We start from the raw sequence: 14635 nt of genomic DNA, 5'->3' as shown, positions 1-14635 counted from the left end.
AACTCCATAATACTTCAAGAATGGGCAGGGGGCTGGACTTTACTGCTTGGCCACCACCCTTGCCCCCCAACGTTATATTTTTATTTTGATTCCATTTTCAAATCCACTTTCTGCGTTAATTCAATGTTAGACTTCAACATAAATCAACTTTAGATCAACATCATTTTGTCTGCTGGGAAATTTGACAACATACTCCCCATCAGAAAAATGTAGCTACGCCCCTGTACACAAAATAAAGTGTAGACCAGCGGGTGGTTGTGTTGTCAAACATGTGTAGCGGGATGAAAGTCCCGGGTCCCAATTGAAAAGACGTTCCCGCTACCTTGGCTAACGGGGTGTTCCCTTTTGGCTGACCTGGAAGAGGAACGGTCTTTTGGTGCGAGCTGCGTGGGTTCGATCCCCCACCGTCGTCCCGGCCACGAAGGTCCTGCTGCTTCACATGTTAGGGTGATTCTTAGACTACGGGCACTTATTATGTCCTTTGATCATACTGTATGAAAAACAGAAAAAAAGGGGAAATTTCACACTTTTATAGTTATCTTTACAATGAAAGTGTGTTAAGAAATTTGTTCTAGTAGTCTATGATGACTTTTTCACCTTTTTTCAGCATCATTATATGCAAATATTGCCGTTTTGTGCTTGTCCCACAGCCAGACTTTTGATCTTCAATGATAAAAATGAATGGTAAAGAAACGTTTTTTCTAATGTTTGAAAATATCTCAATAAAATATCAGTAAAATAATCAAAACATAATTGGGCTATTCATTGTCATACAACTGTTGTGATTTTTTTTTAAACAAAATGTAGTTGTCCCACACTATTGCTGTAATTTCCACCACAACACTATAATGTCCCTTTAAACAGTTTGTATGAAAGATTGTTTGGGTAGTTTCTATGGAGATAAACAGTGACATCAGAGCACATGTATATAGCACCAAATCACAACAAACAGTTGCCCCAAGGCGCTTTATATTGTAAGGCAATGCTGTGGTGGAAATTACATTTACAAGGCCAATAGTGCCCGTAGTTAAAGAATCACCCGTTAATCACTCGTACCTTCAGCTGTATTAAATTAGCTTTTTTTTTTTTTTTTTGCTTGTGCCTCGGTGATGATCAGGATATAAATAGGTCCGATTGCCTTGAACGCAGCATTAGTTCACTCCGCTGAGGCGTGGTGTGTTCACGTTCACCTTGGCAGCTATGGCACGGCGGCTACTCAGATTTTTCCGCAGCAGACACCAACCGGTTGAGGAGGCGACAGAGCAAAGGTGCTTTTAATGAGACATTATATCTACACGACAGCAGATAGTTAGTATTGTTTTAACTTGAGAGTGTCAGTAAGAAATGTAGGTTAACTGATGATGTGTTTCTGTGACAACACGACAGTTTTATTTTGTTGCAAACTTTAGTTGTTTAATGCATGCAATATTTTAACTTTACTTTTTTTTTTTTTTTTTTTTTGGGTGGGGGGGGTGGGGGGGCAGTTGTTACCTTCTGGATTTGCCGTGGGAGGATGTTTTAGTTCCACATGTATTTTGCTACTTTACTCTGCAACAGCTCGTCAGACTACAGAGAGTCAGCACAGATTTCTACACACTCATGCAGATTTGTTTGTCCAAGTGCAAGACTTTTGAGATGACTCGGGTAAGTGATTATCATGAAGATTGTTTTCTTATTGCTTGCCAGATGTAATTATATATATTAAAAACTCTTAACTACAGTATTATTTGTGATAACTCTTCACAAGTATATTTTAACTGCATATTTGCATTAAGTCCAACATCTGCTGTCTTTTTCAGACTAAAACAAAAGTTCCTAAGGAAGCATTTTGCTCCATATTAAAAGACAACCATGTTCTCCAGAACCTGTCTCTCCAGAATTGTTCCCACTGGCTGACTGATGGGGATGTGCTGCCTGTAATCAGTCAGAATCACCACCTGCGCAGGCTGGTGATGACCGGCTGCACTAAGCTCACCCACCACACCCTGATCGCCGTGGCCTTGAACTGTGGGCGTTTGCAGTACGTCAGCCTGGCCTACTGTGACTGGGTGGACAACTTGTGCCTGCGCACTTTCATTGACCATTGCAGGGATCTGCAGACATTTGACCTCACCGCCTGCAGCCAGGTCGATCATGATACCATCTGTTATCTGGCCAGGAAGTGTCCAAACCTGAAATTTGTCTCTGTGGCAGACAATGACCATGTCACTGACAAGTCTGTGGAAGAAATGGCCAAGAACTGCATTAATCTGGAGAAGCTGAACATTTCAGGTTGCCGGAGGGTTGGTGACCGGGCCATCAGGTACTGTGTCATCCCCCGTGTGTGGCTGTATCTCTTTTCTAGTCTTCTCCACCACTGTAACCTGTTTAATATGGTGTAAAATTCTCTTGCATGCACAACTTCACCTGTGACTGTTTCTCTTGTTGCCTGTAAGATACTCTTCTGTGTTCACAGGAGGCTGGCAGAGTACTGTCCTAAACTGTGTTCCCTGATGGTGAAACACTGCAGCCATGTGACGGAGTCCAGCCTGGAAGTGTTACGGGAGCGCAAAGTAGTGATTGACGTAAAGCCGCCAACGCCTCTAGAGTTATATCCTGAGAATGTTTGGGCAGTGCCCTTCATGAATTTTTGAATGTAGCCAAACAGCAGTCTGACACTCAACAGAGGTAAGTAACATGAGCTGTAAAGCTGTTAATTTATTTTAATTTATATCGCGCCAGATCACAACAGCGTTCAAGGGACTTCACACAAGTAAGGTCTAATCTGAGCTAGCACACAGGTGACAGTGGTAAGGGGGGAAAAACTCCCTCTGATTTGAGGAAGAAACCTAAAGCAGACGAGACTCAAAGGGGCGAGCCTCTGCTTGGGCCACGCTAGCGGCACAAATTACAAAATAAATATACAGGACGTGAGGGTTGCAGAAGTAGACGCCACACCCATCTCTGGATGGAGTCGCACCTCAAACGTAGAAAAAACAAATCAGGCATCGGAAAGCCAACAAATACAGTATAATTTGTCAGCATTAAGCAACAAGAAATACTAAGGGGTTTGCTGGCCACTAGCCCCAAGCTTCACTAAAAGACTCAGACTTTAAAGTTGAGGCCACAGCCTGCTCCATTTCCTAATAAAATGAATTTTAAAGGGTAAAAAGCATAGTAACATGCTAGCCATACAAAAAGGGAAAATAAGTGCGGCACTTAAGTCTGGACTTGAAATTCTCAACAGTGACTCTTTTTAATATGCAGGGAGATCATTCCACAGAACAGGGGCATGATCAGAGACAGCTGTGACCTACAGTTGTGTGTTTTTTTTTTTTTGTTTTTTTTTTTTTTTTTTTTTTTTTTTTTTGGAGACACAAAGTAGTCCTGCACCCTGACAACAGAGCCCAGGCCGGTACGTAGGGTTTACTTAGGGAGATGCCAGTCTGTGAACAATTTTATATTTTTTATATCAAAATTGGTATGTTCTGCTTCAAGCCATGGTTTGTCTGGGGAAATGTATGCTACTGTCTTAACCTGGTGGTTTCACTGACAAACTCATCCCATCTGCCCAAAGTTGTCAATCAGTGACATCACCTGGTGGAGTCAGTGGTTGCAAACAAAGCATGCACCATCTTGTCCCTTTCTGGCATGTCTTTGGACACCACTGGATTGGGTCAAAGACTAGTGTGCAATGACTGACAGATGAGCTCAGACAGGAGTCTCCATAGACTAACATTTGCAATGACCTTGTGATCTGTAGTAACAGCAGGTTAAGTCTAGCCTGGAGACATGCTCTGAAGAGAAGGAGTGAAAGTTGATATGAGCAAGACAGTATGTGCAAGTGAATGAACATAGGGGAGTTTAAATACTTGGGGTCAGTTATCCAGAGTAATGGAGTGTGGTAGAGAGGTAAATGAGTGGAGAAAGGTGGCAGGAGTGATCCATTTGTGACCAAACATCTGCAAGAGTGAAGAGGAAAGTTTACAAGACTGTAGTGACTCTAGCTATGTTGTACAGCTTATAGATGGTGACACTAACAAAGAAAGGAGGCAGAGCTGAAGATGTTTGATTCTCTTTGGGAATGATAAGAATGGACAGCACATGGTGAGACTCGGATGGTTTGGACAAGTGCAGAGGAGGGACCCAAGTTATATAGGGAGGAGGATGGAGCCACCAGGCAGGAGGAGACCAAAGAGGTTTACAGATGTGCTGAGACATGCATGCGGCTGGTGTGACAGAGGACAGGGTGAGATGGAAACCGTTGACCTGCTGTGGCGCTCCCTAACGGGAGCAACTGAAAGAAGGTGCTTTGTGCTATAAATTATTTGAAGGACAACTTTAAACTTGCACGTTTGTGCAGAATGTTTCTTTAACCACATTGTTTTGCACCAAATCCACAAAACAAGTGGCACATAATTCCAAAAAATACCCCAGTGTGTGACAGTTCTTCAGTTTACATCAGTGTGCAAATGTATCATTTTGGCTTCATGATGTACCTGCGCCACAACTGGTAAACAAACACTGACACCAAATTATTGGAAATCCTGAAATGACTCAATTATACGTACATGGCACAACAATTTCTGTTCAGGAGCTAATGTCACAGTAAGATCAAGATACTGTCATTGTCACCCTTGTTGGCACATCTGAACTATGTATTATGATTTCTGGGGACCAGGGAGGATGTGTCCTCTCCTGATGACTCATAACGGCGGAAGGAATTTTCAACACACTTCTAAATGTTCTAGTTTTACTTCACACACAAACAAAAAATCAAGGTCAAAATTATTAGCCCCCTTAAGAACTGGCCTTTTTGTTGAACCACAGAACAAACCTCTGTTGTGCATTCATGCTTAAGCTGAGGGTGATCATCCAGAATACATAGTGTTAAAAACTTCAGTAAGGGTTTGAGCTGTCCCTTGAGAAAAGGAACTGATGCTCACAACGCAGGTTATCACCGTGTTTCAAAGAGTGAAGAACTTCAGTGAGATGTATCAACAAAGTCAAAGAGCCACACAGTACAGAGCAAGTCTGGCAGAGGTAGGAAGTGAAAGATTACAAAGACTCTGGAAAGAAAACTAGTGATGTACCCGACCCCAGAACATCTAGTGAATGATGTAGCAAAGTCAGGAATTGGTCTCAAAGAAGACCATCACCCGAGCCCTGGACAGGAATGGACTGCAAGGTTGCAAATCAAGGAAAAACTGTGCTTCTGCAGAAGAGGCACCTTCAAGCCAATACTCATCCCCATATAGTCTATTACAAGCAGTTAATCTGCTGTTTTGTGCAGCACCTTAGAGTTGTAAAACAGTTCTTTGTCTCTCTGTTTTACAAACCTATTTATGCTCTTTTCTGTCTGTGCACATCCTCTGGCTGTGTTAGCATGGCGAAAAACTGAGCTGTAAACTTGCAGAAAGTTTAATCCCCCCTTTTCAAATATACCTAAAGTCTCTCAGGGTGGCATGGATTAAAACCTTTTTACCTGTCAGTTGGGTTGCACTTTCATAAATGTGCCAGGTCTTAATTCTTTCTGCACAAACCAGGAGTTTATTCACATGGAAAGAGGATGCAACAGCACCCTTAAAGTAAAGCTCCAATTTTTTAGATGATTTTTACTACTAATAATGTTTAATCAGTATTACTCTAGGCCAGGTTTTACTACAGGTCTGCAGTAAGTGGAATTGATTATCAATATAAAATGTTACTTAAAACTCTTCTGCATAAATAAAGTGGGATTTGAAGCTGTACATGTAAGTGAAGGCATAACTGGGTCTGTTTGGGGTTGTAGCTCTAATTTCAGGTCATTTAAGGCAGAGGTCTCAACCTGATTCCAGAAAGGGCCAAGAGGGTGAAAGTTTTCATTGCAACACTCCACCAGGTGATTTCACTGATTTCCATCTGTTCAGATGGAATCAACAGACTTATTCCTACCTACACACTGTGACCTGCCAAGTTCAAAAATTGCTGTTGGCATGCAGTATCTTCACCCCTAAATTACATGAAGCAAAATGGCTGCCATTTACATCAATTTCCACAATTGTGTGTGTATATATGTGTGTATATATATACACACTATAAAAGCAAACGAGACATACTTTGTCGCTTGACCTGCTGAACTCAAATATTAAGTTGTATCTTTACTCCTTCTCCCCTAATTTGCATAAAACTGAATGGTCGCTCATTTCATGAAGCTTTTCAAAAGTCTGCTTGTTTGCATAATATAACTTATTTCTATTTAATTTGACCAGCTGAACTTGAATATTGTTGGAAAGCTGTAGCCGTACTCCTTCACCCCATAATTACCAAAAAATTTAGTGACTGCATGGTATTACAGTAAAAAGTAATCTTTTTGACTAAGAAAATTAGCAAAATAAAGTGATATTAAATGTTTCATTTCAAACTATCTAGTAATAGTATGGTTGCTTAACCTTTTAAACCCTAGAGTCCCCAAATTTGGGGACTTGCCCTGTTTTGGAACATTTGAACACTCATAATTAACCAATGCTGACACCAACATACACTTATTAGACATCAAAATGTCAAACAAAGTCTCCTTTACAAAAGTATCCACTTGTCACATATCAACTAACTACAGCTGAAACACCAAGAAAATAAAGACATAAATTAGAATTCATTTTTTGGGGGGGGGGGGGGGGGGATGCATTATTTCCTTTCAATTTTTTTTTTTTTTTTGCATCCACAACACCCACTAGGACCTGTCTTTTAGCTGATCCAAACTTTTGCATTTTTGACCTTGTACAAGCTGAGAAATACACAACAAAAATATAAACGCAACACTTCTGGTTTTGCTCCCATTTTGTATGAGATGAACTCAAAGATCTAAAACTTTTTCCACATACACAATCACCATTTCCCTCAAATATTGTTCACAAACCAGTCTAAATCTGTGATAGTGAGCACTTCTCCTTTGCTGAGATAATCCATCCCACCTCACAGGTGTGCCATATCAAGATGCTGATTAGACACCATGATTAGTGCACAGGTGTGCCTTAGACTGCCCACAATAAAAGGCCACTCTGAAAGGTGCAGTTTTGTTTTATTGGGGGGGGATACCAGTCAGTTTCTGGTGTGACCACCATTTGCCTCATGCAGTGCAACACATCTCCTTCGCATAGAGTTGATCAGGTTGTCATTTGTGGCCTGTGGAATGTTGGTCCACTCCTCTTCAATGGCTGTGCGAAGTTGCTGGATATTGGCAGGAACTGGTACACACTGTCGTATACGCCGGTCCAGAGCATCCCAAACATGCTCAATGGGTGACATGTCCGGTGAGTATGCCGGCCATGCAAGAACTGGGACATTTTCAGCTTCCAAGAATTGTGTACAGATCCTTGCAACATGGGGCCGTGCATTATCCTGCTGCAACGTGAGGTGATGTTCTTGGATGTGGCACAACAATGGACCTCAGGATCTCGTCACGGTATCTCTGTGCATTCAAAATGCCATCAATAAAATGCACCTGTGTTCTTCGTCCATAACAGACGCCTGCCCATACCATAACCCCACCGCCACCATGGGCCACTCGATCCGCAACACTGACATCAGAAAACCGCTCACCCACACGACACCACACATGCTGTCTGCCATCTGCCCTGGACAGTGTGAACCGGGATTCATCCGTGAAGAGAACACCTCTCCAACATGCCAAACGCCAGCGAATGTGAGCATTTGCCCACTCAAGTCGGTTACAAAGACAAACTGGAGTCAGGTCGAGACCCCGATGAGGACGATGAGCATGCAGATGAGCTTCCCTGAGACGGTTTCTGACAGTTTGTGCAGAAATTCTTTGGTTATGCAAACCGATTGTTTCAGCAGCTGTCCGAGTGGCTGGTCTCAGACGATCTTGGAGGTGAACATGCTGGATGTGGAGGTCCTGGGCTGGTGTGGTTACATGTGGTCTGTGGCTGTGAGGCTGGTTGGATGTACTGCCAAATTCTCTGAAACGCCTTTGGAGATGGCTTAAGGTAGAGAAATGAACATTCAATACAAGAGCAACAGCTCTGGTTGACATTCCTGCTGTCAGCATGCCAATTGCACGCTCCCTCAAATCTTGCAACATCTGTGGCATTGTGCTGTGTGATAAAACTGCACTCACAGATTTAGACTGGTTTGTGAACAATATTTGAGGGAAATGGTGATATTGTGTATGTGGAAAAAGTTTTAGATCTTTGCGTTCATCTCATACAAAATGGGAGCAAAACCAAAAGTGTTGCGTTTATATTTTTGAGTGTAAATCATAATGTATGTGATTTTGGTGAAATAGGCTTAAGAGGTTAAACTACAGTAATATGAAGACTTCACAGTCTTATACATCAATTTCTACATTTTTTAGAAACATACTAAAACACAAAGGTTTATCCCTACTCAGTCTATGATGCATCCACATTGCAGCAGTTAGCAAGGCATTTGCAGGGACGAGAGGAACAGTCAGATGTGCAAGCAGGACTCTGGTATGGGGGTGTAATGTGAGCAGAGTTGGCACTAACTGTCTCTCTGCTCCCAGCCCTGCCAACTGCTGGGGGAACTTGAGGAAATGCTTTGTGTTTGCAGCCAAGTTGTTGGCTGACGCTCCTTTTGATGTGATGCTGTGCAGCATCAGTTGTTGTTGTTTGGAAAAAGCTCTTGCTTCACTCTCCTCTTGAACAGGGTGACCCTTGCACTGTCGGTGGTGTCATCAGAAGTGCTATACACAAGACGTATGAACTTCTCAGTATTTGCCTTGGAGGTCCTGTCCAGGATTTGGTGGAAATTCTTGTGCTCTCTGAATACTTTCAGAGCAGTCTCCTTACTGTGTTCAGCTAAGTAGGAAGTTGAGTCCCTTCCAGTGACTGCATGAAGGTAGCAAGACATCCTCATCATTCAGGGCATTGGTTTGGATGACATCTTTGACTGGTATGAATTTTGGCTTCTTGCCCTCCAGTGTTGAAGCTGTATACATTATTTGTGCTGTACTGAGCCAGTTATCTAGGTTTTCACATAGTATTATTTAGCATCTGTGATGGTGGGATACAAAAGTCACTCACATGCCATCAAGGAATGAATATTGCATTTTGTTTTTGTTTTTTTAATCCATAGGAGAGACTTTTCAACAGGCCAGTCTAAGTAGGGATGGAGATTAGATGCATCTTGCAAATGAGTAACTATGAACTCAGCAGTTCAAATAACACAAAGATGAGTGTTTTCATTGCCTTTCTTTTGCAAAAACCAAGCAAACATTGAGAAAACATGGAAAACCAGGTGCCCATTTTGTCTTATGCAAATTTGGAAGTGAAGGAGTAGCGATACGGCATGCTAACAACAATATTTGAATTCTGCAGGTCAAAATATGTAAGAATACAAATTTCATTTTTGTTTATAATCAAATGCAAGTAAACCTGTGGGAGATTTGACAAAATGGCGGCCATTTTGTTTTCTGCAAATTAAAGGTGAAAGGGTAAAGATGCAACAATTTTTGAACTCAGGTCAAAATACATAAGAATCAGCCTGTTGCCTGCTTTTAACAGAAGAACCTAACTATCATCCAACACGATGACAACCCAAAACATGTCGCTTATGTTGAATGAGCTCCAAAAGGTCAACGTGACAGTTACTGACTTGCCTGCTCAAAGCCCTGACTTGAATCCCGTTGAACCTCTGTGGAGTGAACTGAGGACCAAGGTCCATGCCAGAGGACCATTAAATCTGGAGGAGTTTGAGATTCGCCAAAGAACAGGGCTGGGATTGCTCAAGAGACACGTCCAAGACTTGTTAAACTACAACAAAGGACTGCAGGTGTTAGCCAACAAAAGGCACTTGACTGTTAGCGCACACAAACTACCAGGGTCAAAGTTATTAACGCCCCTGATACTATTTTAGTTTGTGTGCAAACTAAAATCTGCACATCCAAAATAATACTAGGATGTTTAGAAATGCGTGGTTTTTCTTTTTTCCTCTTTTTTTTTTTTTTTTTTTTTTTTTGCTTTTGTAAATGGGCGAAGTGTGAGGTGCACTTGTCATTCAGAACAGGTTGACACGTGAGAAAGAAATTTGCCTCAGTTTGTCCTAACAGACTGGCAGTATAACTTCAACTCTAACTAGAAATAACTATGCACAGACGTATCTGTAAGGCTTAATTTAAAAAAAAAAAAAAAAAAAAAAAAAAAAGGGGGCATGTTAAATGTAGTCCATTCCTCATGAACTTTGTTTCTGTGACAAACCATTAACTTGTATTGTGGGTTTCCCAAAGTTGTGAGTCTGTCATGTTTAGCGACTATTAATAGAAACTGGAAATAAACCTTTGGCTCCATGAAGCCACCTCACTGGGTGTGACTATGATTGTTTGCTTTCTTTCATTGCAGGTGATGCTCAACCCTCTGGATGAGTCTCTGCTCATTATTGAACACAAAAACTGTTTTAACAAAGAGGAAAAGACTGTCAGTGAAACTCTTTTTAATGGTAAATTGTTGCCAAACACAAATGAATGTAATGTGAAGTGTTGGTTAGTAATTATTCCTTGGTTTTGTCATTCAGTACCCATTTGAGTAATGGGACCAGTACCATGGTTTAATGTTGATCCTTTTCACTGAATTTGCTGAGAAAAGCTTCACGTTGACAAAATGCTACTGCCAAAAGTCACTTAGCACGTTCTTGTGTTTATGTGATTGCACTGTATTTTCTTGGTTCAAAACACATTGTTCTTTAGGTTCATAATTTCACATCAAAACTCCTAAAAGGTTTTGCACTAAATTATTAACTTTCACATCTTTCATGGAAATGTAGTTGAGCACTTTTTTTTTTTTTTTTTTTGTAAGATTCAGTGACTGTGGCAGTAATGAAGTTTAATTGCTTTTATGCATAAAATCAGTTTTTCTTGACGAGTCTCATTACTCAGGATAACCTCAGAAGTTTCCTCATGAAGTACTTGAATCAAAACCATCTGCACAGCTGGATGTAGACGGTAAATGTGAACTTATTTATCCATACTATTGTGCAGTGGGTGAACTGGCTCTTTTATTTGAGTTATGTAAATTTTATAGCTAAGGCTATTTTACTGTTTTAAGCTTGAATTACTTTAATAACCTGCAGTGATGGACTATTCCTGTTTATACCACCATGTTTTTAACCAATCATTTAAAAAATGTTTGCCTGAACTAAAGTAAGGATGTCCAAATTGTTCACTGTTAAATGTTATGAGGCAGTGACTTTATAATTCACTTTCTGTATGCAACATTAATGTGATCATAGATGGTCAAAACTGATCTGCTAAGATGTTCACCTAAAGGACACAAGGTGGCAGCAGTAGGTTAGTTATGATTTTGCACAGTCGTTTACTGTCTATGTTGAGACAGATGACTGTTCGGATTTTTTTTTTTAGAAAAATGATAAATCATTAATGTGAACACCTGAAGCAATGTGTATTTTTCCATGTTGCATATTAAAAATTGTTGTACTCTATTTGGTTTTTTCCCTCTCGTTATTGCACTGTAGTTGGCCGTGACAACAGTCAACTTACTTTCCCTTTGCTGGTACTTTTGGTACTGGATGACGTCAAAATTCAACAAACCTCATTCTGTCTGTAAATAACTAAACATTGCATCATCATTACTTCTGAAATAATGAAAATGGGGTGTGTAAATTCTCATCCATTGCAGAAATAATCAGTCTCAATGGCATTACATAAAGTACACTAATCTATTGGTTTGGGACAGGGGAATGAAAATGGGGTACTTTTCATTAGGGGAGGGTAGACACTTGCATTATGGTTGGGTGAAGGGCAAGGATTATAAATGGCAACAAGTATCACAAAAATGGGGTACTGTTTGTGTCAGGAACACAAAAGCACGAGTTTTTGTTTAAAGAATGTGAACATAAAAAAAATTTCACTCTGGTCTGTGGACATTGTATAAGGGTGATTCTTTAACTACGGGCACTAGTGGCCTTGTAAATGTAACTTCCACCACACCATTGCCTTACAATATAAAGCGCCTTGGGGCAACTGTTTGTGATTTGGTGCTAAATACATGTGCTCTGTCACTGTCTATCTCCATAGAAACTACCCAAACAATCTTTCATACAAACTGTTTAGGGACATTACAGTGTTGTGGTGGAAATTATGGCAATAGTGTGGGACAACTACATTTTGTTTAAAAAAAAAAAAAAAAAAAAAAAAAATCACAACAGTTGTATGACATTGAATACCCCAATTATGTTTTGATTATTTTACTGATATTTTATTCAGAGATTTTAAAACATTAGGAAAAAATGTTTTGGTTTTTTTTTTTTTTTTTTTAAATCATTGAAGATCAAAAGTCTGGGTGTGGGACAAGCACAAAACGGCAATATTTGCATATAATGATGCTGAAAAAAGGTGAAAGTCATCAGAATACTAGAACAAATTTCTTAACACACTTTCATTGTAAAGATAACTATAAAAGTGTGAAATTTCCCCTTTTTCTGTTTTTCATACAGTATGATCAAAGGACATAAGTGCCCGTAGTCTAAGAATCGCCCAAGTGTGTGTGTGTTCTCGGTGTGGAAAGATGACTGGACATACAGTGATGGGGACCTAGTGTTCTCTGAGCAGACGCCTGATTCTTCTCTGCAACATACAACCCCTGGCAAAAATTATGGAATCACCGGCCTCGGAGGATGTTCATTCAGCTGTTCTTTTAAATAACGCTGAGATCAAACTGAACGTGTTGCTGATAAGTAAGCCTCTAATATTTTTCTGATATTTATATTGAAGGATATCACCTTTTTCCTCCTCACTGAGTATAGTCCGGGAAAGGCCACCTGGGGGGGGGGGGGGGGGGTGTCGGCGGAGATCCTGAGTCTTGAACGTTCGGGCTCCGGTCAGTCCAGGCGCAGAGAGCGCGCGCCGCCTGTTTAGCCACCACCAGATGTATTTTATCTTGACGTTTATGTACAGCACGACAGGGGGATCAATAAATTTGTTTCTTTGGAACTGCTTCTAGTTATTTTAGGCTGGGTTCAGTCGGGCCTTGGATCGCCCTTTTAACTTGCGCCCCCACATAATACAGTCATCTTTATAAATCTCATTGGAACGGCACCAAACAAAAGTTCCAGCATCATCACCTTGCCCAATGCAGATTCGATGACTTTCATCCACAGTCCACAATTGCTTTTCCTTAACCCATTGTAACCTTGTTTTTTTCTGTTTAGGTGTTAATGATGCCTTTCATTTAGCTTTTCTGTATGTACATCCCATTTCCTTTAGGCGGTTTCTTACAGTTCGGTCACAGATGACTCCATTTTCCTCCCATTCGTTCCTCATTTGTTTTGTTGTACATTCTTCGATTTTTGAGACATATTGCTTTAAGTTTTCTGTCTTGACGCTTTGATGTCTTCCTTGGTCTACCAGTATGTTTGCCTTTAACAACCTTCCCATGTTTGTATTTGGTCCAGAGTTTAGACACAGCTGACTGAACAACCAACATCTTTTGCAACATTGCGTGATGATTTACTCTCTTTTAATAGTTTGATAATCCTCTCCTTTGTTTCAATTGACATCTCTCGTGTTGGAGCCATGATTCATGTCAGTCCACTTGGTGCAACAGCTCTCCAAGGTGTGTTCACTCCTTTTTAGATGCAGACTAACGAGCAGATCTGATATGATGCAGGTGTTAGTTTTGGAGATGAAAATTTACAGGGCGATTCCATATTTTTTTCCTCTGCTTGGTCTAAAAAAAGTAACCATTACTGACTGCCACAATCTTTTTCCTTGATTTCTTATAGTGTTTCTTAAAGCCAAAAAGTTGCCATTTGAAATGACTTTAGTTTTGTCATGTCTGTGATCTGCTTTTTTTTCTACAAAATTAAACAACTGAATGAACATCCTCCGAGGCCGGTGATTCCATAATTTTTGCCAGGGGTTATAAAGCCCATAAAAAGCATGTTGGACTCTTGCCACTTTTAATATGTTAACATTTCAGGGTTATTCTTAAACTACGGGCACTTATGTCCTTTGATCATATTGTATGAAAAACAGAAAAAAGGGGAAATTTCACACTTTTATAGTTATCTTTACAATGAAAGTGTGTTAAATTTGTTCTAGTAGTCTATGATGACTTTTTCAACATCATTATATATAAATATTGCCGTTTTGTGCTTGTCCCACACCCAGACTTTTAATCTTCAACGATAAAAATGAATGGTAAACGTTTTTTTCTAATGTTTTAAAATATCTCTGAATAAAATATCAGTAAAATAATCAAAACATAATTGGGGTATTCAATGTCATACAACTATTATTTTTTTAAACAAAATGTAGTTGTCCCACACTATTGCCGTAATTTCCACCACAACACTAATGTCCCTTTAAACAGTTTGTATGAAAGATTGTTTGGGTAGTTTCTATGGAGATAAACAGTGACATCAGAGCACATGTATATAGTGCCAAATCACAACAAACAGTTGCCCCAAGGCGCTTTATATTGTAAGGCAATGGTGTGGCGGAAATTACATTTACAAGGCCAATAGTGCCCATAGTTAAAGAATCACCCATGAAGTATTTGTGTGCATTTGGCTCCATCTTGTGGACTTGTCATGGGCCACATTTGTATTTGGGTGTAGTCAACATGATCCGGTTAGTCTCCATATCAATACTATGAAACAGAAATTTTGACTGTCATTG

The 14635-nt window shown here is 40.2% G+C and overlaps 1 protein-coding gene across 1 annotated transcript; it reads left to right on the top strand.

The window, feature by feature from the left end:
* The first annotated feature begins 1200 nt into the window (after positions 1 to 1200).
* LOC117530558 (F-box/LRR-repeat protein 15-like) lies at positions 1201 to 2633 on the top strand. Its single transcript, XM_034193450.1, has 4 exons — positions 1201 to 1268; positions 1485 to 1644; positions 1800 to 2302; positions 2456 to 2633. Exons 1-4 carry the CDS (start codon positions 1201 to 1203, stop codon positions 2631 to 2633), a joined length of 909 nt encoding a protein of 302 aa, XP_034049341.1.
* Positions 2634 to 14635: the final 12002 nt, after the last annotated feature.

This window comes from Thalassophryne amazonica, chromosome 18 (assembly GCF_902500255.1).
Source record: "Thalassophryne amazonica chromosome 18, fThaAma1.1, whole genome shotgun sequence".
NCBI lineage: Eukaryota > Metazoa > Chordata > Actinopteri > Batrachoidiformes > Batrachoididae > Thalassophryne > Thalassophryne amazonica.
Note: the sequence above shows the minus strand (reverse complement) of the source record. Positions and strands in the feature narration are given on the sequence as shown.